General features: G+C 37.1%; 1 protein-coding gene across 1 annotated transcript in view; it reads right to left on the bottom strand.

Annotated features, from left to right (window-relative positions):
* Positions 1-7,161: 7,161 nt before the first annotated feature.
* The window catches only part of ZMAT1 (zinc finger matrin-type 1), a 40,869-nt gene continuing 20,207 nt past the window's right edge, over positions 7,162-27,823 (bottom strand). Inside the window, exons 2-6 of the mRNA XM_052663755.1 lie at positions 25,406-25,512; positions 21,005-21,106; positions 20,755-20,929; positions 9,696-9,795; positions 7,162-8,491 (exon numbers count right to left, since the gene is read on the bottom strand). Coding sequence (XP_052519715.1) covers positions 7,162-8,491; positions 9,696-9,795; positions 20,755-20,929; positions 21,005-21,106; positions 25,406-25,512 — 1,814 coding nt within the window. The remainder of the gene's footprint in view (positions 8,492-9,695; positions 9,796-20,754; positions 20,930-21,004; positions 21,107-25,405; positions 25,513-27,823) is intronic.

Raw genomic sequence — 27,823 nt, 5'->3', positions numbered from 1 at the left:
CTGGAGAATCCCAGGGACTGGGGAGCCTGGTGGACTGCCGTCTATGGGGTCGCACAGAGTCGGACATGACCGAAGCGACTTAGCAGCAGTAGCAGCAGCAGCAGCATGTGTGTGTGTGTGTGTGTGTGTGTGTGTGTGTGTGTGTGTGTGTGTGTGTGTGTATGTGCATATTAGCCTTTCAAGCCAAGTGAAATGAAGTCGCTCAGTCATGTCCGACCCTTTGCGACCCCATGGACTGTAGCCTATCAGGCTCCTCCGTCCATGGGATTTTCCAAGCAAGAGTGCTGGAGTGGGTTGCCATTTCCTTCTCCAGGGGATCTTCCCAACCCAGAAATCGAACCCGGGTCTCCCGCATTGCAGGCAGATGCTTTAACCTCTGAGCCACCAGGGAAGCCCTGATAAAAATCCCAACATTGTTTTCACATGTAATATCTTTTTTCTCCCCCAACATGTAATATCTTAAAAACAATGTCTCCTTAAACATGTTTTTGTATTGTCTTCCATAGCCAAATGTGGATTTAATATTTATACTAATAACTTTTATCTTGCTATATTCAACACTCAACTCCAGAAGTCGAGATCATTTTTGATTCCTGAATATATATTTAAATATCTCAAAATACTGTTACCTCCAAGTGTTCAGCTGCAGAAGCTGGAAGCAAAGCAAATGTGCCACAGTAGGTAACAGAAAATTTATTTTATGGTGGGGTTAAGATAAAGTTCATTTTTGGCCAAAAAAGCTTTTTTTTGGCCAAAAACACCCACCTAGAAGATTTCAAAACCATTTACTAGAGCAAGTCACCGATAACTTCTCCAAGAATGCAGTCAACACCACATCCTTATCTCTCATCAAACTTGCCACACCAGCAATTTAAATGATTTACCCAGTGTTGACTAAAATTTTAATTTTTAATGTGTGCAGCTAATTTTAATGAATAATTATCTATTTTGGAAATATCAGAGTAACTTGGTATCTTTGTGAATATTCTTACGGTATATAGTTTGAATTCCAACCCTGCAGCTTTAAACACAAAATGGACTTCTGAAAAAGAATTTACCAATTCTAAAAATGCTTACAATTCAGTTGAACTGATTTGTACTTTCTGTGGAAAAAAAAAGCTACTTTGTTTGGAAAAGAGAATTTGCTGTTTTGTGACTAATTGACATTCTATTTGCACTACTGTGGTTGTTCTTTCCCCTCTCCTTTCACCAGTATACCAGCTATGTTTTTCAAAAAGAGAGGAAGTGATATTGTAACATCAATAATCTTTACTAACAGTCTTGTGGAAAAAGTTAGTTTGGGGACCATCTAACTCCCTTTTGGACTATTCATTCAATCAGGTATGAGCCCAACCAATCATATTATGCTTTGGTTAATATTTACCATTTTATTCAAATCTCAAGAAAAAAAAGCAACTATTAAATGCCTTGCCTATAAGGGCTTCCCTGGTGGCTCAGCAATAAAGAATCTGCCTGCAACGCAGGAGATGTGGGTTTGATCCCTGAGTCAGGAAGATCCCCTTTCCAGTATTCTTGCTTAGAAAATCTGGTGGACAGAAGAGCCTGGCAAGCTAAGTCCATATGGTCACAAAGAGTTGGACATAAATGAAGTGACTGAGCACACAGCACAAGTGCAGATAAATCACCATCTAAATTTAATAGATGTTTTTGCTTTGATATGTTTTAACATATCAAGGGAATACTATAGCATATTTTTCCTATTCCTGATGACTCCATGTTGGATTTTGATGGTATTTCTACAAGGTCACATAGCAACTTGATGGCACTACTGAGACCAGAATCCTGGTATTTAGATTCCCAAGCTATTACTTTTTCTACTGTACCATGGTGATGTTCAAATGCTTATAGGTGGTGTTTATCATAAAACATAAATAAGAAAAAAAAAGGGTAAAAAAAATTACTTTTCACCAGAGTAAAAAAAAAAAAATCAAGACGAAACAATTTAAAGTTTCATCATAGTCTTCTCCTAATTATAAATTCTTCCTTCTTCAGTTTCAAGTATTTACTTGGTCATTTTTTTTTTTTTTTTAAGACTGAGTTCAAGTTTGAATATAAGCTTCTTCTAAGCAAGATGTAGATGAAATGAAATTATTAAAACTTTTACAGAGATTAATTTAAGATGGTGGAATAAGACATGAGCTCACCTTCTCCTGCCAGAGCATGAAAATAACAACTAGCTGTTGAACAACCATTGACAGAAAGACACTGGAACCCACCAAAAAAAGATATTCCACATCCAAGTACAATGGAGAAGCCACAACAAAACAGTAGGAGGGGCACAATTACAATAAAATAAAATCCTATACCCACGAGGTGGGCAACTCACAAACTGAACAATAATACAAAAGATGTTCTCACACTGTTGTGAAGGTTCTAGGTCCCACATCAGGCTCTCCAGTCTGGGGATTTACTCAAGGAACTGGGAATCCCCAGAGAATCTGACTTTGAAGACCAGCAGGATTTGATTATAGAGCCTCCATAGGGCTGGGGGAAACAGAGACCCTTGGAGGACACAAACAAAATCTTGTGTGCACCAGAACCCAGGGGAAAAGTACAGTGACCCTATAGGAGACTGAGCCAGACCTACCTGTGATTATTTGAAGGTCTCTTGGAGAGGTCTGGATCAGCAGTGGCCTGCCATGGGGATGGGGGTATTGGCAGCAGCAGTCCTGGGAGATGCATCTCAGCATAAGTCCTCTTGGAGGTCACCAATAGCCCTATATGCTGTTCAAGTATGGATGTGAAAGCTGGACCATAAAGAAGGCTGAGCACCAAAGAAATGATGCTTTTGAACTGTGGTATTGGAGAAGACTCTTGAGAGTCCTTTGGACTGCAAGGAGATCCAACCAGTCCATTCTAAAGGAGATCAGCCCTGGGTGTTCTTTGGAAGCAATGATGCTAAAGCTGAAACTCCATTACTTTGGTCACCTGATGCAAAGTATTGACTCATTGGAAAAAACCCTGATGCTGGGAAAGACTAAAGGTGGGAGAAGGAGATGACAGAGGACAAGATGGCTGGATGGCATCACCGACTCAATGGACATGAGTTTGAGCAACCTCTGGGAGATGGTGAAGAACAGGGAAGCCTGGTGTGTGGCAGTCCATGGGGTCGCAAAGAGTCAGACATGACTGGGTGACTGAACAGTAACAACAGAAGCATATAGACTCCAGCCGAACAACTAACAGGCAGGGAGCATAGCCCCACTCATCAGCAGACAATTGGATTAAAGTTTTACTGAGCCCCAGAGCAAGACCCAGTTTTCCCCACAGCCAGTCCCTCCCATCAGGAAGCTTGCACAGGCCTCTTATCCTCATCTACCAGACGGCAGACAGAGGAAGTAAGAACAACATTCCCATTAGCCTCCAGAACTAATACCACTATCATAGAAAGATACAAAAAGAAATATAATTATGTTCCAGAAGGAGGAGCAAGATAAATCCCAAGAAAAACAACTAAATGAAATGGAGATAGGCGACCTCCCAGAAAAAGAATTCAGAATAATGATAATGAAGATGATTCAGGATCTTGGAGAAAGAATGGAAGCAAAGATTGAAAAGATGCAAGAAATGCTTACCAAAGACCTAGAAGAACTGAAGAAGAAACAAGCAGAGATGAACAATACACTAGAAGGAATCAATAGCAGAATAACTAAGGCAGAAGAATGGATAAGTGACCTGGAAGACAGTATGATGAAAATCAATGCTGCAAAACAGAATATAGAAAAAAGAATGAAAAGAAATGAAGGCAGCTTAATAGAACTCTGGGACAACATTAAATGCACCAATATTCACAGTATAGGTGTCTCAGAAGGAGAAGAGAGAGAGAAAGGACCTGAGAAAATATTTGAATAGATAATAGCTGAACACTTCCCCAGTGTGGGAAAGGAAATAGTCAACCATGTCTAGGAAGCAAAGAGAATCCCAGGCAGGATAAACCCAAGGAGGAATACACCAAGATACATAGTAATCAAATGGACAAAAATTAAAGACAAAGATAAATTATTAAAAACAACAAGGTAAAAAGACAACATATAAGGGAAAACCCTTAAGACTGTCAACTGATTTTTCAACAGAAACTCAACAAATCAGAAGGGAATGGAACAATATATTCCAAGTTATGAAAGGGAAGAACCTACAACCAAGAATACTCTACCCAGCAGGACTGTCCTTCAGATTTGATGGAGAAATCAAAAGCCTTCCACATAAGCAAAAGATAATTCAGCACACTAAACCAGTTTTACAACAAATGCTAAAAGAACTTCTCTAGGCAAGAAACACAAGAGAAGGAAAAGATCTGCAAAAAATAAATCCCAAACAATTAACAAAATGGTAATAGGATCATACATATCAATAATTACACATTTTGTCAAGTGCACATGGGACATTCTCTAGGGCTGACCACACGCTGGGCCACAAGGCAAGCCTTGATAAATTTAAGAAAGTCGAAATCTTATCAAGCAGCTTTTCTGATCATAACACTATGAGATTAGAAATAAACTTCAAAGAAAACTCTAAGAAACACATGGTGTCTAAACAATATGCTACTCAACAACCATTTGATTACTGAATAAATCAAAGAAGAAATTAAAAAAATACCTAGACACAAATGAAAATGAAAGTACAATGGTCCAAAACTTACTGGATGCAGCAAAAGCAGTTCTAAAAAAGAAGTTTATAGCTATACAATCTTACCTTCAAAAACAAGAAAAATTTCAAATAAACAACCTAACCTTACACCTAAAGCAACTATAGAAAGAACAAACAAATCCTAAAGTTAGTAGAAGGAAGGAAATCATAAAGATCAGAACAGAAATAAATGAGAGACAAAACAATGGCAAAGATCAATGAAACTAAAAGTTGGTTCTTTGAACAGATAAATGAGATTGATAAACCTTTAGCCAGACTCATCAAGAAAAAAAGGGAGAGGACTCAAATCAGTAAAATTAGAAATGAGGAGTTACAACTGACTCCACAGAAATACCAAGAATCATGAGAGACTACTATGAACAACTATATACCAATAAAATGGACAACCTGGAAGAAATGGAAAAGGTACAGTCTTCCTAGACTAAACCAGGAAGAAATAGAAAATATGAACAGACCAATCATAAGACTATAGGGCTTATTTCTGGGTTTTCTATTCTGTTCCATTAATCTATATATTTTCATTTTTGTGCCAGTACCATACTGTTTTGATGACTTCAATGAGATATCACCTCACACCAGTCAGAATGGCAATCATCAAAAACTCCACAAACAACAAATGCTGGAGAGGGTGTGGAGAGAAGGGAACCCTCCTGCACTGTTGGTGGGAATGTAAATTGGTACAGCCACTATGGAGAACAGTATAGAGATTTCTTAAAAAAATAAAAATAGAGCTACCATATGACTCTGCAAAAAACTGAAAATAGAGCTACCATATGACCCTGCAATCCCACTCCTGGGCATATATCCAGAGAAAAACATGGCCTGAAAAGATACATGCACCCCAATATTCATTGAAGCACTGTTTGCAACAGCTACGACATGGAAACAACCTAAATGTCCATCGACAGAGGAATGGATAAAGAAGATGTGGTACATGTATACAATGGAATATTACTCAGCCATTAAAAAGAATGAAATAAGGCCATTTGCATCAATATGGATGGACCTGGAGAGTGTTATACTGAATGAAGTATGTTAGAGAAGGAGAAATATCATATGACATCCTTTAAACGTGGAATCTAAAAAGAAATGATACAAATTAACTTACTTATGCAACAGGAAGAGACTCACAGACTTAGAAAAGGAACTCATGGTTGCCAGGGGGAAGGGATAGTTAGAGAATTTTGGAAGGCCATGTACACACTGCTATATTTTAAATGGATAAGCAACAAAAACCTATTGAATAGCACATAGAATTCTGCTCAATGTTATGTGCCAGCCTGGATGGGAAGGTGGTTTGGGGGAGAATGGATACATGAATATGTACAGCTGAGTCCCTTCACTGTTCACCTGAAACTATCACAACCATTGTTAATCGGCTATACCCCAATACAAAATGTTTTTGGTGTTAAAAAAATGAATAAATAAATAAATACTTCCTTACTGGAAAGGAAAACAAAACAAAAAACTTTACAGTGTGATCTCCTCAGAGGTGAAAATTGTTTATTTCCCCTCTCACTCCCAAAGTAAAATAATATTCAGGTTGTAAATAATTATTTACAAAAAGCAATATATAGAAATTAAAACACTTTAATATAATATAAACATTTACAGAATATAGACTGATTTTTTATCAGTACTTTTTGAGAGAACTCTTTAAAACTATATATCATCTACATTTATTATAGACTGTTTCATTTCCCACTTTCAGAACTAGAAAATACAAAAATACACTGCAAATTATATTTAACAAATGAACAAAAAATCAATCTAAATTGCTTCACGTATTTTCCTTGGAGAAAACCAAGAAACATAAACAAACATAATAGCAATAAAAAATACCAACAACACTAACACAACCCAAACAGAGGATGGATTCTGATGCCTGCTGATTTTCTCATTTAAAATTAATTTTCTCCCATAGGTAAATAATTCACTATCAGAGCAACTGGATGAACAGGAGCAGAGATAGCCTCATTAAGATAAATTACTTTATACGCAGGAAATATGTAATTTTTCTTTCATGTTAAGAAATGAGGAAACATAACTTGAGGAAAAGGCATATTGAATACTCTTACTTCACTTGGCTTTTGTTAACGGTTAAAGTAACTGTTCACTTAGGGAAAATCAAATAACATGAGTTTCATGAAACCAAACTCTTCAACTTATTTCATCAATTCAACCTTAAAGGAACACAACTGAAAAGTTCAAAATCCAAGAGAAGACTCGTCCTAAAGCACTGACATGTTTATCTTTTAACTGGTTTCCTTTTCTCTTATGTTCTTACTGTGTTCTTTTGTTCTTCTCTCTCAGAGGTGAGGTTTAGGCTTGTTTGTCTCTTCTTTCAAGTCAATTTCAATTTTTACACACAAAAAACTAAGCTTTCTTGAACTGACACTGACTGTACTCACCTCTCTTTTTCTTCATTGGATGTTTCTGTCTTTGTCTAAATTCCCCCATTCTATTTCTCTTGGGGTAAACAAGGCTAAAAGTTTAAAATCCAAGAATAGACTCATCCCAAAGCATTTCCTCTTCCGTCTTTTCTTCAACAGATTTTTTTTTCTCTTTCTTGTGCTTACGTTCTTCCTTCTCAGAGGGTACACCATGGCTTTTTTTCTTTTTTCGATGCTTGAGCCTTCCTGAACTGACTCTGAATTTATCTCCATCTCTTTTCCTTTCCCCAGTGCCCTTGTGCTTGTCTAGATCTGTATCCGCATAACTCTTTTTTCTTTTATGCTTGGACTGCTCCTTCTCTGGCCTTTCTTCACCTTTCTCCATGTGCCTTCTTCTCTTCTGATGTTTCCGCTTATGACCTACTTGATGCTCACTGGTATCCTTTTCTGAGGAGAGGTGCTTATAAACTTCAGATTCTACACTGTATGTGCCAGAGTTATTATCCTGCTGACTAAGGCTCAGGGGTACTGGTTTTTCTGGGAAACAGTCTCTGGTGGGTTGACAGTAGGTCACAGAGTCTAATCTCTGTTTGCTGTCATGAGTTGGTAAAGGATGAGGTAACTGGTTTTCTTCTGCCTGTGAAATACTGTATGATCCTGGGTAAGCCTGGAAATGGAAAGTCTCAAATGGGAGTTTTTGCTCAAACATTCTAGGTCTGGGTCTGGAATCAACCATTTCTCTGTGCTTATGGGTTTCTACAGAGCTATCACTTATCTTTCTGAAAGAAGTCTTTGGCTCTAGTCCTCTGGCTTTCTGCACTTTGATATAATCCTCAAGTTCATCTTGGAAAGAGTTATATGTCCTCTTCGAAGGAGCTGGTAACCAGTGATATACTTGGCTTTCCACTGGTGAAATAGTGTATGGTCGTTGGTAGGTCTGAGAAGTCTCAAATGAATATCTTTGTTCACACATTCTTGGTCTGGGTCCAGAATAAATTTCTCTGTACCCATGGGTTTCCACAGAGCTCTCTCTTTCCTTTCTGAAACAAGTCTTTGGATCTAGTCCTCTGGCTTTCTGCACTTTGATATAATCTTCCAGTTCATCTTGAAAAGAGTCATATGTTTTCTTTGATTGAGCTGGTAAGCAATGAGGTAACTGGTTTTCCACTGTTTGTGGAGTACTATATGGTCCTGGATATGTCCAGAAAGTCTCACATGGGGATCTTTGTTCAAACATTCTATGTCTGGATCTGGAATCAACTGCTTCTCTGTACCTACGGGCTTCCAAAGAACTTTCTTCCATCTTTCTAAAACAAGTCTTTGGTACTGATCCTCTGGCTTTCTGTACTTTGATGTAATCTGTAGATTCATCTTGGCAAGAGTCTGGTGGCTTCCTTGATTTCTTCACTAGATTGATAACAATGGATTCTCTGCAAATAAGACAGTAGAAAGTTCTTGTTACTAGATTATTTTATTTGGAATATTTGCTTTGCTTTCAAAAATACTAGTTTGAAAAAAACAAATACAACAGAAGCCCAAGCAAAATTTTAAAACCTACCTTAATATAAAAGCTATAAATCATGACTTTGTATGTGAAAGAGAAGAAGCCGGAATAGTCACATATCTCCTAGGCACCTCACAATTTTTTATACATAAAAAATTTTCACACTTGGGATGAAAGGGAAGATAGGTACAAAGAAGCAGACATATCTGATACTGTTGTAGTACTTAAAAATGTAAGGCATGTTGGGATGTGTGGGAAAGGACCAATAATATTTAATGCCCTAAAGGTGGTCTGATCTGCATGTCACATTGCTGTAAAAAGTTCTAATTATCAGTTCCTTGTATAGATCTATAAATGTGACAGCTATTTATTCTGGAACTCTGAAATTTTACAAAGAGTGTAAATGAAGGTTAATTTGGTTAGTTATACAATTTAGCTACCTAGTATTCAGACTCAATAATACAAATATTTTCTACCAGAATAATGTAAGTTATACTAAAAGCAACAAAATAAATATACAATTCTTAAGTGCCCTTCTGTCCCACTACTTGACTTATCCAGTCCCCAACTGTAGAATCAATCTTCTCCTCCTTAAAATAACAGAACAAATTGGAATAAATGTGTACTAAGCTCCTACAATGGGACCTTGCCCATATTTTTATACTTCATTATAACCACTTTATGTCAGGGCTGTCCAAAGTTACTTGGTAGAAAGATCTGGTATTCCAGTTTGGTTCTGTTTAACAGCAAGACCTTTTTTCTTAACCACTATACCTCACTGGAAGGATGACAAATGGATAGCTGAATCTCTGGAACTAGCCAACCTTCCAAGGATTACAGGGATTATTTGAATTATCTGGCTAGCCTGAGAATGATCCTTTAGCATCTTTCCAAAGATGTCTGGACAGGAGGGTTGCCTGTGAGCCAGCTCTTTCAGCACACTATCATGGCTAGAGAACTCCCTAGGAGATGGAACTAGCATACAATATGCTATAAATACTACCAATCATACCCAGGATCAACTCTTAGGGAAATAAATGTCTAGAAAGTTTGTAAAATACATGTAAAGATACTTGACAGAACCCCTGTTTTTTTGGTATCATAGAAGCACTTTGGTAAGAAATTCTTACTTAAGTTGATGTTCACTTCCTTGCATATGAGACCGGAACATTTCTAAAGATGTAAAGGTGATATTACAAATACGACAATCGTAGGTTCTCATACTAAATGCTGGAAAAAACAGAGTTCAAGTTAAAAAGGTCAATAGGAATATACTTAGAATCACATAGCTGGACAGTTTACTAGAAATCATCTACTTGAACTTTCCCAATTTAAAGATAAGGCCTAGAGAAGGTAAATGATTTGATTGAAGTCAGAGTCAGTTAGTAACAGAGATAGCTTCTCAGAGCCCATGTCTCTTAAAGTCCAAAATTCTTCACACTACACCAGACTGCTGCTCCAGCCTTGGTCTCTTTAAGAAAATGCTATCTGTTTGTTTATTTCTGTTATGTCAAAGCACAACAGACACTTCAAATGTAGTGTGCCTAATCTATCTTTGCCTCTTAATCCCTCGACCAACCTCTTTTTGTTTGTCCCCAATTTTCTTTCTACCCAACTAAAACTTGAAACATCCCAAAATATTAAAGATGAATAAAGGCAAATGTTTACTCTCTTACCTGAAATCACTGTAATGCATTAGTTTACCAAAAGTGATTTCCATAGCCAGATTTTAGAGAGTTTCAGTGAGCCCCACTCTCAAGATAAATGCTGAAAGTAAAATTCTAAAATAAAACTTAGTTACCACTTCATAAGAGTCAAGAACTCTAGAGTAGGTATGCTAGTTACCTCTCTATTCTGACTGATAGAACTGGAAGCAGGTGATAGGTTAAGTTTTATTTTCTTAATCTTATCATCCCTCCACTTTCTCTTCAGTCAGAAGATACAAATTAATAAATTTCATTATGCTAAATATAAAAACAATCTCACTCTAAAGAAGAGGCAATAAATTCATGGCTGCAGAGATTTTAGGGTCCAGCAAGGCTACCTTCTTTTAAATCAAACAGCAAATTGATCATTTAAAGGACACTAAATTAATCATTAATAGGTGTATTGGCCATGTCCAAGCAAAGATTATTCATAGAAACAGGAAACTAATGTCAACGGGAAAGAAAGATCCTGACTTTGAAGCACATGACGACTATGTTCACTATTGATGTATTCTCTGCGGTGGGCCCAGGAGAGCTCAGCCGGTTACATCAAAGTCTGAATAAATGATTCTTCAAAACTATCCTCTCTTCCTGTGCTGACTTTTGCACTTGCCAAGCCACTTCTGATTATAATTTGGTTTCCTATATTATTGATACCAAAAAGAGGATAATATAAATGATTTTTTTTACAAACCTGGGAACTGAAATATCTATTTATGCTCCTACCATAAATCAATAACAGAAGACAGTGAATTAAATTGCAATGTTTCCCAGACTTCTCTGAAAAGAATCAATTGGAGTGTGAGTTAAAAATATAGGCATTGAAACATGTATAATATCATATATGAAATGAGTCGCCATTCTAGGTTCGATGCATGATACTGGATGCTTGGGGCTGGTGCACTGGGACGACCCAGAGGGATGGTACGGGGAGGGAGGAGGGAGGGGTTTCAGGATGGGGAACACGTGTATACCTGTGGCGGATTCATGTTGATGTATGGCAAAACCAACACAATATTGTAAAGTAATTAACCTCCAATTAAATTAAATAAATTTATATTAAAAAATATATAGATCCCCAGACCCCTTCCTCTGGAGAATATGATACATTGGGACAGGGAATTTGTATTTTAACAACACCCCAGCTAATTATTGTCAAAGAATGGGTGGAAAAAACCTTAAAGGAGTGTCTTTCCAGTTCCTTCGTTATTTATCACCATCTTGCAATTTTGTTTTTGGTTTGGGAAGTCCTTCATTTGAGGCTAATCACCTTTGAAGATTCTGGCCTTCTTGCAAAGCTGAGAACTGAATCCAGGACTCTGCATGGTTATAAAATCTCTTTCCAGAGATTATAGCTAACGTTATTTACAAGTGGGAAAATTAAGGCTCAGATTCACTTGGATATGTATTCTGAGGGCACCCAAGTTATGCAAGATAAGTAGGACTCCTGGTTTCCCCTAGACTAGTGGTTCTTAATGTTAGTTACACATTAGAACCATGTGGAGAACTCTAAAAATATTCATGTTACAGCTCAACATGAAACCAATTTAATCAGAATCTCTAGGGGTAGAACTAGGCTTTCTTACTTTTTGAAAGCATTCTAGTTGATTTTTCTGTGCAGACACTGCTAAGCACCACTGCCTAGATGATCTCCAATGATTATAAACAGATTATATTTCAGAGGTTTTACACATTTGTCTAGTGCTTATAGAGTATATATAATGTTCTTTTCAGTTCCTCCGTGGTTTCTTCACAAGTTATATCAGAAGATTATAGTACAGGCGATACAGTAGTATAGAGGAGCTGCAGGTCACATATGAAAGACCTAGAAGCAGTTCTGGAAAAGTATGGTCTTCTTCTATTACCTTAGCCCTTGTCTTTTTAACACATTGATATTCTTTTTCTAGGATACAGTCTTCTGAGGAGGTAACATATGAAAATGGTATAAACCCTTTCTGTGAAGACACGAAGCCTATGTGTTTGTCTCAAGATAAAAATTCCTGGTCTATCCCTACTGAAACCTGCCTCTACTATTTCTCATACTGTCCATTCTCCTATCCGAGTCTGTTCCTTTGGCCTGTCAAATTTTGCTCCCCTCAGCCCTGCTAGGATTCCTTGTTTCTACTTCACCCAGAAACTCAAGTTTCTTTATATCTGGTAACTTTCAAAATCATCCATAACCTAACACATGAGGGGTGGACTTTTCTCCTAATCACAGTCCTATCTTGTAACTCCCTGGACTAACGTCTTTGATTTCAAAGGAGAGATTAGGGGGATGCATGTCTTTATAGTCTAACATTATGGTTCTCAATCTTGGCTCTATATTGTAATCACTTGGGGAGTTAATAAGAAAAAGAAAACACTAATGTAGTCCCAGGGATTCTAATTTAATTGATTTGAGGGATGGCCTGAGCATTGGGATTTCTAAAAGATCCCTACATGATTTTAGTATGTAGTCAAGAATAAGAATCATTGGTCTAATATCTTAAGTGGGGAAAATCAATTGAGAGCTACATGTAAGCAAAAGTGCAACTTAACATGGCATTTAGCTTATGAAGAAAAATAGAAAATGTACAACTTATATGTTTTAAAATTATGACAGGGAAACAGTATTTTAAGAAAACTAACATTTGTTGAGGATCTATTCTGTGATGGGTATGGTATATACTGCTTCATTTCACCCTTTTTTCAATCCTGTGAAGTAGCTTTATTTTCATTTTATACCTGAGGAATCTAAGATACAACTGGGCAAGTGACTCAAACACCTCTCCAAATCTATGTTTATACCACTACACGACTCTGCCTCTCAATAAACAATTATCAAATATTGAGGAAAAATATTCATTGGAGTATAAAGCACTGAGAAATATATTTCAGAGTAAAATACAATCCCTATCTCAAGGGGCCAATTCAGTTAAGAGACTATAACACAACTGTCAATGAATAGTGAAGCCTATGAGAAATCAGAGGAAGGGGAGAACACCAAGAGTGAGAGCAGTGAGGGAAGGTGTGATGGACTTTGGAGGAAAAGGATTTGAATTATAGGGAAAGCAGGTAGGGCATTCTAGGGGATGAAAATAATATCAGATATGGGAGAGACAGAAATGAGCATACAGGAACAAGAACGTCGCTCAGTCGTGTCCGACTCTTTGCGGCCCCATGGACTGTAGCCTACCAGGCTCCTCTGTCCATCGGATTTTCCAGGCAATAGTACTGGAGTGGATTGCCATTTCCTTCTCCAGTGGATCTTCCTGACCAGGGATCCAACCCAGGTCTCCCGCATTGCAGACAGATGCTTTACCGTCTGAGCCACCAGGGAAATGAGCATGGTGTGCTAAATTCAAATAATCTGTTCAACAAACACTAAACACTAAACACCTCTGTGGCACCAAGTATCATGCTAGATGCTAGGGGTACAAGATGAACAAAATGGGCAGGTTGCTCACAAATTCAAATGAGAAACAGATACATGAAGAGAGGGTTTCAATCTCATTTCATAAAAGAGAAGAGAAGTATGCTTAAGAGGTATGGGAATTCAAGGAAGCAGACACACTTAGTATAATACGGGAGTCTGAAGAGTGCTACTGAAGGAGATGAGGCCTTAGTTAAATTTGGAAAAATAGTTAATGGTGAAAGGAGTTGAAAAGAGCATAGAAATATTTATAGGAACTTACTGAACTTTGGAATTGTAGAATAAAATATAAGGGGACGGCATGGGAGAGGCAAGAACGTGTCAGATCAAAGAGACTTCCATATTATGCTAAGGAGTCTAGCAGGTGGTGCAGTGGTAAAGAACTGCTTGCCAATGCAGGAGATATGAGAGCGAGCGGTTTTGGTCCCTGGGTTGGGCACATCCCCTGGAGTAGGAAATGGCAACCCATTCCAGTATTCTTGCCTGGAAGATTCCATGGACAGGGAAGCCTGGCGGGCTACAGTCCATTGGGTTGCAAAGAGTTGGACATGACTGAGCAACTGAGCACACAGAGCACAAGAGTTTAGACTTTTTATTCTGTGGCTGGGAACCCATCAGGTGGTTTAACCAGCATGTAACACGGTCAACTGTGTGTTTTAGAGAAATCTCTTCTCTAACTGCAATATGGAAGGTAATTTTGAGAGGAGCAAGCCTGGAAGTAAGGAGACCACAGTTACATAAATATACCAGAGCAGGCAAGAGATAAGGAGGCATGGGCTAGAAAGGTCACAGTAGGGACTGATAAGAGCAGAGATATTGGTGAAATATTTACCATTAAATCTAACAAAATGTAATGACTGATTAAATATGAGAGATAAAGGAGAAGGAGGAATCTAGAGAGGTCTAAAATAACTCAGGATAGTTTGATGACTGAGCGGGTGGTGATCCTAACTGAACTGGAATTTCATAAGGAATACTGTTTAAGGACATGGGAGAATAATCAATGGTGAGTTTGAATTTGGACACACACAGAGTCTGCTATATCTCTGAGATTTCCATATACAGGTGTCCAACAGGCAGTTAGATATGGGAATTTGAAAGGGAAAGGATAGCTTAGAGTGATTTTGGAGGAATCTGAGGATAAAGGGTAGTTAACACAGAGTGGATAAGATCTCTTGAGGACAATGGGTGGGCACAGGAATAGCAACATAATGATAAAAACCCTGGATAGTGTCACTCTTTAAACTAGATGGTAGAGGAGGAGGGGGTCCATGAAAAGTCAAGAAGTAAAGCACGGAGTTGCAAGGATGAACAGGAGAAAGTGATGTCAAAGGAGCTAAGGAAGTAGAGATTTTTAAAGAGGAATGCTTAGTGAATGGAGCAAAGATGTCTATTGGATTTAGGCATTTAGAAGTCACAACAACCCTGCGAGGAACAGTTTCAGTGAAATAGCAGAGTGGTGGTGTGGAGGGCTGGGGGGATGTGTGGCAACAAATGACAGTGAGTTGAGGAGCGAATATCAGTGAGGACAGTAAGAGCATATCTGAAAAATAAGAACACAACAACAAAAGCCTTGGCTAAGAAAACAAGGGGCAAGTATCATAGTGAAAGGGAAACTCAAGGTTAAAGGATTATTTGGTTAGGGTAAGATGCTTGGTATCCACATGTGATGATCACATTTTTCTTGATGGCATAAGGAATAAGCTTGTCTAAAGGATGTGAGGAGGGGGAGTGTTGAATAGCAGAAGAAAGTGTTGGAAGGTGGTGTAGGTTTAAAAACTACTGCTGAAAGGAAAAGGAAAAGTACTAAGTAGGACTAAAAGGTCAGAGGTGAAGGTGAGAAAGTAAGTACAACAATGGGGCTATAAATTAATAAAATAAAACAAATACAATAAATAAAAAATACAGACATACTTTAGCTCCATATCATTATGGTAGCCATTCCTGTGCTAATAAGATCTGGGCTGGATGAAGGACATGAAGAGAGCAGTAAGAATGATGAAGAAACAGAGAAAGAGATTAGATAAGTAGAAACACATATAAACAATAGCAGACAGAAGGCAAAGACAGCAAGAAGGGAGAAAATAGGTGAAGGGTAAAAATATTTAAAGTGGCACATGTTAAACTGCTTTTGTCTTACTGCTTGCTCACTTATATGGGCTTCTGCTGTTGCTGTTCTTTGAAATTCTCATCGGCTAATTTAAATTCTCCAGCTAGTTTTATTTTAATTTTTTTTTAAAAATTGGAATATAATTGCTCTACAGTGTTGTTACTTTCTGCTGTACAACAGTGCTCCAGCTATTTTTTAATCCTCAATGTTTACTGTAATCAAAATGAAATAGTCAAGGCAGGGTTGAAAATCTTTTGAGCTTCCAGCTTCAGAGGCTAATGTAAAATGACTTCAATGACTGGATTTAATTATGCTGATGATCAGCAGCCCCCCTCCCTGGCCAGATGAAAATTTCACCAAAATCCTCTTTCTCTCATTCTAATAATCTTGCAACTTCAGAGTCTAAAATAACCCTCCTTTCAGAAGTGACCAGAGTACACATATCTCTCAGAGCTGACACACTTTTCAGTTCCAATTTACCCAATGCCGCTAAACTAGAAGCCACTTATTTCAGAGAACTCTCTGCATGGCAACAGGAAAAATAACCTATCAAGTCTGTCGTATCTTCTAACTTCCATGACTTTCAGGAGCCCTACCACTTCTGTTTCTACATTTGTCTAAATTGACATTCTTTAAAATTCTAGATAAAAACACAGATTTCTATGTAACTTTTGGTGAGATGTTGAATCACAATAAGCAGCAAACTTAATAATACAAATACAGGGTTAGCATTCAATAAATAAAGGTGAATAGTTCACTGATTCATACATTAAACTAATCTCTATTGAGGTAGGCCTACTCTGTGCCACTTTCTATCTGGGAATGGAAATACAGATGAGTTAGATGAAATCCCCTTCCTCAAAGACCTTACATTCTAATGGGAGATAGACACAGGAAGAGATAATTATATATGCAGGTTAAGGAAGCAGAGAAGACAAGCCTTGAAGGAAGTAAAAAGACTTACAGGGAAGTAGCATGTTAAAGTATGAGTAAGAGTTGGGTCAAGAAAAGAGGGACATGAAGATGTTCCAGGCAAAATGGCAGCATGAAGAGCACAGAGACAAGAAATGGGGTAATCGTTTCTGGAAACTAAAAGCATTTTGCAGGTTCTAACCTACATAGATCACAGCAGGAAGTAGCAGGGAATAAGCCTGGAGGAGGAAGATGGGACAAGATGGTAGAGAACTATGAAGCTTATATTTTTATCCTTAGAAAATAGAAAAATAAGGATTTTTAAGCAGGGAAGTGACATAGAAAGATATGCACTTTAGGTGAAATACTCTAGTGGTTAAGTTGAGGGTGGATTTGGGGAGACAAAATTGATGGATGGAGAATAGTTAGGAGGCTGTGTCAATATTCTTGAACAATGCTTCTCAAAATTTACTGTGAGTACAAACCACCCAGGGATCTTGTTAAAATGCATAAAATGCAGATTCAGATTCAGTAGGTCTGCAGTAAAGCCTGAGATTCTTTTTTCTAATAAGCTCTGAAGTGGTGCTGATGATGCTGACTACAAACCACACTTTGAATAGCAAAGCTCTATGAAAGATATTGAGGGCTTGAACTAGTATAAGAAAAGAAGAGCAGGAGATAAGGTAATAGTGATATTCAGAAGGTAAAACTGTCATGGCTTGGTGCTTCATTAGATACAGAAAGTGAAGTAGATGGTGTTGGGGGATTTAAAGTTAACTACAGGTTTCTACTTGGAATGACTGAGTGGATTTGAAATGGCTATGAGGTGTCCAGGTGAAGAGGTAGCTGCTCTTTGGATATATGAGTCTAAAGCTTTACAGAAAGGTCATAAGCATATAGATGAGATAAGAAATCAAGGGAATGGATTAGATTATTTTACACTTTAAGGTCAAGAATGTAATCATGGGAATGCCTACATTTAGGCAATAATATTTTTAAATTAATTAATTTTTAAGAATTTATTTATTTTAATTGGAGGCTAATTACTTCACAATATTGTAGTGGGTTTTGCCATACACTGACATGTAGGCAATACATTTTTAAAAGAGCCCCCAAATAAAACAGAAAAGAAAGAGAAACACAAGAAAAGAACACATGCATAAAGAATTACATAAAGCAAAATAGAGCTTCAAGGAGGGAGTAATGAACATTTTTGCATGAAGCAGAAAAGTCTAGTAAGGAAAGAATTGAAAAATAATAGTTAGCAGAGAAAAGAAGTGGGTGGAAGAGAGAATATGAAAAGGGAATAAAAAACACTAGTAGTGAGAAGGTGCCTGTGGGGGATAAATGAAAAAAAAAAAAAAAAAGGTTAGACAAGCAAGTGGATCACTCCAGTCAGGATCAGAATCTTTATTGTGCCGGAATTCTTGCCACTCTTCCTAAGTTCCTTTGTTCATCCTCTCTCCTTCCCACTTCTATCAATGCAAATCATACATTTCCTTTAAAAAGATTTTTTGAGTCATTTTATTTCACTCCTCTAGTTATCAAAAATATGTACACAAAAATAAATGGCTGCAGCCTCTTGCAGTGAAGTGCTATTAACCCAAGTAGTTTATACACTTGCCCTTATCAGGGAAAGTGGTGTATCTTCATTTGTATTCCCAAGAATGACTAGCCTAGCACCCAAGAGACACTTAAGCCATACTTAGTGATTGAATGAAATAACTATATAATACTAATTTAAAATACTTTCTGTAAGTACCTATAGTATAACATGAAACCATGGTAATTCCTATATTTGATAAATAAGAGTCATTTAAACCTTTCTGGGTCTCATTTTCCAGAAAACCACAGACAAACCTACATGGACTCAGAAGTCCTTACTTACTGAAAATTCTATGATCCCATGAGTATTATCAACCTCCTATTCAGTAAGAGTAAAACGGTATACATATAAGCCAGTATGTTTTATAAACTATAAACTTCCTAAGAAAGAAATTTGGGATATTCTTACTGTTTACCATTTGCATCTGATTTTGCAGGAAGAGGTTTCTCTCTTATCTTGTCTACAAACTTCTTTCTAGCTTCATTTCTTTTGTGTTTTTTCCCAACATAATGTTGTTGGGCCATTAATGGACTATTAAAAGAAGCAGGACAGAGCTTGCAATACTTGTTTGGATTATTCAAATCCAAAGCACTGCTGGAAGAGGAAGTCATAATCTTGTCTTTAATCCCACCTGGAGGAGGCTTGACAGCAAGGGGCTTCAGAAAAGTTGACTCTGCAGAGGTAGTAATAGGCACACCTGCTGAAACAGTCATAATGAAAAGTGATCCACATGTTTTCATTATAAAGTATTAGAGAAAGTTAGAGTTCTTTTAAAACCTACTGTCTCTGGACTTTTTCCACACAGCACTGTTGGAGAAAGGTAAAAATTATTGAATATAAGTCTGTCACCAAGTGTATCCAACAAAGATACAGGAAGCAATATTCAGCAATCAATGAAGGCATGAGAGCTGTATTAGGATGGCCCTTGAAATTAGTGAGGGTAAAAGAGACAGGTACCAACTTCTAAGTTGATGTCTTTCTTGAGTAGCATAGTAAGTAGATCATCTATTCAGTGACGTTCATATCAAAATACAGTTTATGCAGTTGTTCAAGGCTATACAATTATATGTTCCCACAATTACAGTTATTTCAGAGCTCTTTCATGTAGTCTCCTTTCTGAGCCCAAATTTATGAATTTGGGGACTAAAGATAAGGCTTTATAAGATGCTTTCTTTTGTGTGGTACACTGATTCTGTCCCTCTTGACTGACAGCTGCTGCTGCTAAGCCACTTCAGTAGTGTCTGACTTTGTGCGACCCCATAGACGGCAGCCCACCAGGCTCCCTCATCCCTGGGATTCTCCAGGCAAGAACACTGGAGTGGGTTGCCATTTCCTTCTCGAATGCATGAAAGTGAAAAGTGAAAGGGGAGTCACTCAGTCGTGTCCGACTGTTTGCGACCCCATGGACTGCAGCCCACCAGGCTCCTCCATCCATGGGATTTTCCAGGCAAGAGTACTGGAGTGGGTTGCCACTGACAGCAGAAAAACAAATATAAAAAATCAGAGAGACTAGAATAAATTTAAAAATAATTCATTTCATTTATTAAGAAAACTGTTTTAATGCTGGTGTGGCCTATGCTATGAGTTGGAAATTAATGTAGGTAAAATTGTGATGCCAGGCACACTTTATTCCTAAAATGTTGAAGCTAGTGAGAATATGGTAAATTATTTACTCCAGAGGATTAATCTTTATTTTTTGTTCTAGCACACAACATTTTCAAAATACAGGCTGGAGCATACTCTGCCACTTCAGGCCAAAAGTGAGATCTGTGGGTCAGTTCTCTCATGTGCTGGTGGCCCAAAATCACTGGAAGGAGGACAGAGCAACATGTTATATAGTTCTCTGGATCTCTGGATCTAACATAAAGTAAGTTTTCAATAACTGCTGATTGATATAGCTAATGGTACTTTTTCTTTACATTCATGGGAAGAAAGGAATGAGCTATCAGGGTAGAAGAAGATTCCATACCACTTTTTTTTGTCTACAGTTAAAGTCAGAAAATGCTGCAACATAACTATATTATGGTGAAGACATTGGTCTGAACATACATTATGAGATAATGTTTTGCAAAGTACTAAAGCAAAAAAAAAAATAAAAGAATGAGATAAATGCCAAGGGGAAGGAGTAAGAAGAAACTATGACTTAATAATTTGATTAGAAACTGGAGAGCTCAGGTTGCTTATTGTTGTTTCTTTATAGCAAATATGTTTTTATTTGGATTTAATAAACTGAAAAGGAGAGGTCACAACATTTCTTAAAATTTAGCTAGCAATCATGATCTCTATATTAAATGTCAAGGGCACAGAAAGAGATTAACTGAGCAGAGGAACCAAGTTATTGTGGCAGAGTAAAATTCTCTCCAATAAAAAATGGATAGCAGAGATGGGAAAAAAATTATAGAGAGACTCTGTATTGAAGCTAAAGAGGTGAATGTCATCTTACCCGTTGCTGGCTGAAATCTTGATGGAGATACCTGATCATGCTCCTCCATTAATTGCTTCAGTTTTTTAGAATGGACTTTCCCCACATAGTGAGACTGAGCAACAACTGAGGAGCTAAAAACCATGTGGCAGAGACCACAAAATTTGTTTCTGTCCACTACTTCACTTCTATGCTCCTGAAATAAGCACAATCTTGTTAGAAAGATTCAATAACTAAGTTTTGAATAACAACACCAACACAGGCCACTCACCTGAAAATTCCTCACATCCATCTTCATTTTCTTACCAGGCACTTCATTTTGTTCCCCAGGCATTTGAAAATAAAACCTAACATTTTGAGCATGTTTTTCACTCTGGAAAAAGATACAATATGACTTTGTTTATTCAACAACACAGGCACCTCAAATTTATACCTCTTTGACTCTGAGGACAGCACCTGTGAGTTGGAATATATTTAGTGTGTACCTAGTTTATAAAAAGGTTTTGCATGCTTTCAAGGCCCTAAATCTCAGTTAAAATGAAAATAACACTACAATTTAGAGACCAATAACTTAGTTTTTGACAGAAACTCCTTCTGCTGCTGCAGCAAAGTCGCTTCAGTCATGTCCAACTCTGTGCGACCCCATAGACAGCAGCCCACCAGGCTCCTCCGTCCCTGGGATTCTCCAGGCAAGAACACTGGAGTGGGTTGCCATTTCCTTCTCCAAGGCATGAAAGTGAAAAGTGAAAGGGAAGTTGGTCAGTCGTGTCTGACTCTTCGTGACCCCATGGACCACAGCCTACCAGGTTCCTCTGTCCATGGGATTTTCCAGGCAAGAGTACTGGAGTGGGGTGCCATTGCTTTCTCTGCAGAAACTCCTAGTTTTTGTCTAATATCAAATTTTTCTTCTTCCTTAGTTACACATCTTAGGCAATACACCCAGCTAAAAGACTGCATATTCCAGCTTCCCTTTCAGCAAGATGTAACCATGTGACTATATTCTAGCCAATAAGATGTAATCTGAAATGTTGGGTAGAACTTCTGGAAGTCTCCTAACAGAATGGGGGATGAACTCGTCTCATCTTCTTCTCTCCTCCTTCTGGAATTAAGATGTAAAGGTCATCTAGGACAATGGGGGCTCTTGAGGACAGAGGCTAGCTCATCTGAGTAGAAAGACAGAAAATGCCTAGATCTCTGATAGTGTTATGAAGCTGTCACATCAGCCCTGTATTGCTTACCTCTCAAATTCTTTTCTGTGAGGAAATTAACCTTTCTAGGTTAAGCATATTAAAAAAAAATCTCTGAACACATATATAACAAAATACATAATAACCAAAACGTTGATGTCAATAGAAGGGACACATTAATATGCCTGAGCACATACTGTGAGGCAATTACTCTATCTACAGCATTTTAACTTGTGAAGTGTGTGCAGGAATGTAGCTGAAGTATATACCCACTGCCTAGTTGTAATAGATTTTAACATTTTTCTCTATTTCTTTCAGATCTCCTTTTCAAAAGAGGTAAAATTTTACACAAGAAAGTCCTAGCTCCTCATTTCAACAATCGCCTCCTCCTTGGTCTCTCCCCAGCAGGTGACTACTATCTTAAAGTTGTTTTGTATCACTTCCTCTTACTCTTTCAGCAGATATGCATGCACCTATAAACAGTGATACGTACTACTGTCATTTAAAATTTTTTATGAAAATGGAATCAGCCTATTCCTATCCTTTCAACTTTTTATAACTCAATATTATCTAAGATTTGCCCATATTGATACATATGGCTCTAGTTCATTCATATTACATGCTGCATAACATTCTACTCCATATGCTACCCATCAAATCCCCTAATGAAGCAGTTGTGTTTCTGATTATTGTCTTATTATAAACATCTCTGCACTGAACATATGTAAATGCACCTCCTCATATAATGGCCAAGAGTTTCTTTAAAGTAGATACATAGATATGGACTATCTGGCGTATATGAGGGTTTTCAGCTTTAATAGGTACTATAAAGTTTATCTCCAAAGATGCTGAAGCAGTTTACAACTCCAAATGTAGCACGTATGAGTGTTTTTGACTTCCTATAGTTTCTTAAGTGTTCAGTGCTATTAGGTTTTAATTTTTGCGAGTATGATGGTTTTGATAAGATAGTTCATTATCATTTTAACCTGAATTTCCCATATGATCACCTCTGAAGTTAAGTATCTCTACTCTAGCCTGTTCATATCATTTTCCCATTTTTCTATTGGGTTGTTCCTTGTTTTGATATATAGTTCTTTATATAGTCCAGATACTAATCTTTTGTTAGTTATTGGAATATAAATACCATTCAATCTATGGCTTGTCTTTTAACTTTATAATGAGTTATCTGTCATATAAATTCCCCTATCAAGTATCACGATATATTTTAAAGCTACAGTAATAAGGTGAAATTATTTTAGAGACAGGCAAACAGAGTAATATATAATAAAACATAATAAGAGAATAAAGTATATATGAAAAGTAGTTATGACAGAGATGCCACTGCAAATCAGTGGGGCAAAAATGAACTGTTAAATAAATAGTGCTGGAACACCTACTATCTGTATGGAAAACAATGTTATCACCTTGCATATATGAAAATAAATACTAGATGGATCACACACATTAACCCAAGAAATAAAACTTTTAACAGTATTAGAAAAGAATAGAAGGAACTATTTGTCTGGCAAAAATACAGAGAATGGTTTCTTAAACATGTATAAACATAAATACAAAAGGAAATATTAATAAGTGCAACCTTATTAAAATTCAAAAATTTTGCAGTACTATCTTATATTACATGCACAATAAATACTATGCTGAGATAGTCTGACAATATTAACCAAGCTGTATATTAAAGAGAGAAAAAAATCACCTTTACAAGTAGGATATCTGTAAGGAAGTGCTTTCAAATATAGTTTGAAAGTCATATATAGTTTGAGTTGGTTATTTAACAAGCTTAAACACTAAATTTATAGATGGCACTGGAATTTAAATTAAAAATATGCTATAACATTATATAACATAATGCTTTATAGTCATTAAACTATTATAGAAAAGTAAAAAGATGTAATGATAGGACAAAGTATTCAGAATATGTTCTTATATGAAAAAGCAAGGGCAAAACAACATATACAATTCTCTTTTGTAAAAATGTATATGGGTTTAGAAAGCATACTGGAATCATATAAGCTAAAGAGAAGTTAATTAAATGATGCTTACCCACAAGTGACAGACTTATGATTGATTCGCATTTTCTCATAATTTTGTACATTTTCTGCACTGAATAGTAAGTACTTCATTAGCTCATAAAAGCTATTTTTCAAATTTAAATTCAAATGGTTCCAACCATGGTTATCACAGAGCTCCTTGATTATGTGTTTCTCTTTATTAACTCTTTGAGCTTTGGGGTGCCAGGATGTGCTAGGCACACTCAAATGTTTGATTTCATTTAATTTTCACAAGAATAGTAAGAGAGATTTTAGCTTCCATTTTGCAGCCTGAAGAAACATGCTCAGAGAGGTAAAGTGACTTGGCCAGGGTTACACAACAATGGCTTGACCCTGGTTGAGGTGGTTTACTCACTAAGTCATGTCTGACTCTTGCAAACCCATGGGCTGTAGCTTGCCATGCTCCTCTGTTCATGGGATTCTCCAGGCAAGAATACTGGAGTGGGTTGCCATTTCTTTCTCCAGGGGATTTTGCCAACCCAGGAATCGAACCCAGGTCTCCTGCATTGCAGGCAGATTCTTTACTGACTGAGTGAACCTAGGTCCTCTCAATCGACAGCCAACACAATCTCACCATCTATAATTATAGTATTAATAGTGGAATCCAAATCAACATAAGGACCGAGATATAATTGCCAAAAAGATTAGTACTGGGCAAAACAAGATCAGGTGTTTCTAGTCTTTAAAGTAGAACTGGCATTATATTTAAGTAAATGTATCTGGTACTTTTGTTAATACAGATACCACATATGACAAAAAATCCAATAGTTGATAACATGATGTAGAAATGGGAGACAACACTAAATGAAAGGAAAGAACACTAGATATGAAATCAGAGGAGATCATCTTTAAGCTTAGTAATGCCAAGATTAGCTATGGTTAATCACTATTCCTCTGGGTTTCAGCTTTCTAATCAATAAGCTAAAGAAGTAAGAACATTAAATATTCCTTCCTTTAGCTCTAGAATTCCATAGTATTGGGCTTAAAAATATGCAGTTAAATCAAGTGCAAGACTAGTTCATTTTGTTTTTATCCTTCATTTACTGTAAAGGAAAATTCTGGAGTTCAGTGAGATCCCTTGATTCACATTAATAGTTTCCTATTCAAGCCTTATAAAACTTTCCTTATATTTACTACAAGGACATGAAGCATACAGTGAATTGATAGATAGAAAGGGAGGCAGAATGACGTGAAGAAAATAAAATATGCTTTGGAGTCAAAAGAGACTGAGTTTAAACCCAAATTCCCCAAACTTAAGCTGGTAAATGACTGTTCCTCACTGAGCCAGGCTCTTCATCTATCAGAGGGAAATAATACACAGGATTCTCATAAGTATCAAAACCAGATAACATATGAAGTTTATCTGCTGCATTTAAAAATCTATTTTATACTCAATTCCCATTGTTTTTAACCTACCTCATAATGTGAAATCCTTTGTGATTCAAACTGAAGCACCACTCCACATACATTACAAAAATTATCTGCAAAAAGTTCAGTCTTTTCCTGTTCATTCCAAGTCATATCTATGAATAAAATAAAGGGAAGTGAGACATATCACATCAATGAATAGTTAGAATACATATCGTTTCATGAGATGAGATGAGATTAAGTCGCTCAAGTTGTGTCCGACTCTTTGCGACCCCGTGGACTGTAGCCCACCAGGATCCTTTGTCCATGGGATTTTCCACGCAAGAATACTGGAGTGGGTTGCCATTTCCTTCTCCAGGGGATCTTCCCAACCCAGGGATCGAACTCAGGGATCGAACACCACTTCAAATCTGAGTCCTTGTGAGGTCACAGTAAAAGCATTTTGCTTATTGAGTATGCAATTTAATACGAGCATAATAAGCATGCCTCTAATGTAGGATATAGCAAGAGTTATTTAATATGATAAGTCTGTGTGATTTTTAGGTAACATTGGAGCCATAGCTCCAGGTAAGTGACTGTTTTATAACAAAGCCTTTTTAATGATTACATGGGTACTTGTGCATGCATGCTCAATCAGTCATTTCTGACTTTTTGCGACCCCATGGACTGTAGCTCACAGCCTCCTCTGTCCATGGAATTTTCCAGGCAAGAATACTGGAGTGGGTTGCCATTTCCTACTTCAAGGGATCTTCCTGACCCAGAGATCAAACCCTGTCTTCTGCATCTCCTGCATTGGCAGGCAGATTTTCTTTCTTTTATCACTATGCCACATGTGAAACACAAAATTCCAAGGGTTGGTTTCTTAATCCTGCCTTTCATTATTGGTGCCTCAAATCATTTTATGAAGCTCACGAAGTTACTGGTACCCCCATAACTTCCCTGGTGGCTCAGTGGTAAAGAATACATTTGTCAATGCAGGAGGGGGGGTTTGATCCCTGGGTCGGGAAGATCCCCTGGAGAAGGAAATGGCAACCCACTCCAGTGTTCTTGCATGGAAAATCCCATGGACAGAGGAGCCTGGTGGGCTACAGTCCACAGGGTCGCAAAGACTTGAAAAAGTTGGACAAGACTGAGCAACTGAGCACTCACATACATAATCCTTAAAAAGGCATTGTTATAATACTGTCACTTATCTGGAGCTATGGCTCCAATATTATCATATTTCCCTGGTGGCTCATACGGTAAAGAATCTGCCTGCAATGTAGGAGACCCGGGTTTGATCCCTGGGTTGGGAAGATCCCCTGGAGAAGGGAACAGCAACCCACTCCAGTATTCTTGCCTGGAGAATTCCATGGACAGAGGAGCCTGGTGGGGTAGAGTCCATGGGATCGCAAAGAGTCAGACACAACTGAGCAACTAACACAAAATCACACGGAACCACAGAAAAACTTTGTCCATAGTAGGCAAACATTTTCCATTGTTATACAAACATTGGCACACTCATTTGGCCAAACAAGTCTCACACAAGGCCCCAAAGTATTATTAATAACATCCACAACTTATGCTGCATTTTTCACTGTAATAACACAAGTCAAAAATTTCTGTATTTACACTTGAGGTCCACATTTCGGTCTAAGCTTCCTAACAGCTACAATGTATTCTGCCAAAATTTATTAGTGTATCTACAAGGTATAAATCACAAAACATCAAAATTTTGCTTGCTGTTTGGCTATTTAAATGAATAAACCAATACTACACATACTTTCATGGTGAAATGCCCATGACATATCAAATGGACAAAAAATTGTAGAACAATAAATATAATACATTCATTTCCAACACTAAGAAAAATTAAATATACATCACATATAAATATGTGGAAAGATATAAATTAATTTTAAAAATGATTAACTTTGGGAAGGAGGGCCAGAAAAGGATGAAAGGGAGAAAATGTAACATTTTAATTTCTGTACAACTGTTTTAATTTTTGCAAGAAGTATGTAGGACTTTCTATTTAAAAACCTTTAAAAGTATTTATTTTAAAAGTTATATTGGATATCTTCAACTGAGCTTTAGTTTTTAGTACCACTGTATGGACTAAAAAGGCTTACTTAAATTGCATGTTCAAGATAATAATAATTGTAACAAGGAACATGTCAAAAACAAGTTGAACAGTTATAAATTTATGCCTATAATGTATAGTATCCCCTCTGAATTATTTTTAGGTTGTTCTAAAATATATAATTTCTCTAATTTTGACTGTAAAGTCAGCAAGGTAAAGAGTTAAATATATTTCAGGACTTCCCTTAACTACTATATGCAATGAGCACAGTGATAAGATCTTGAACTTCCTATTAAAATTTGTAATAATAAGCAAATATTATCATTTGGTGGCAACATAACTTGTTACAGAGGGGAAGTTTCCATTAAGAAGGCAAAAGGAAACTACTAATTTAGAGGTTTAAG

This window comes from Budorcas taxicolor, chromosome X (genome assembly GCF_023091745.1).
Source record: "Budorcas taxicolor isolate Tak-1 chromosome X, Takin1.1, whole genome shotgun sequence".
NCBI classification, from domain to species: domain Eukaryota; kingdom Metazoa; phylum Chordata; class Mammalia; order Artiodactyla; family Bovidae; genus Budorcas; species Budorcas taxicolor.
This window is presented reverse-complemented; position numbering and strand designations above follow the sequence as displayed.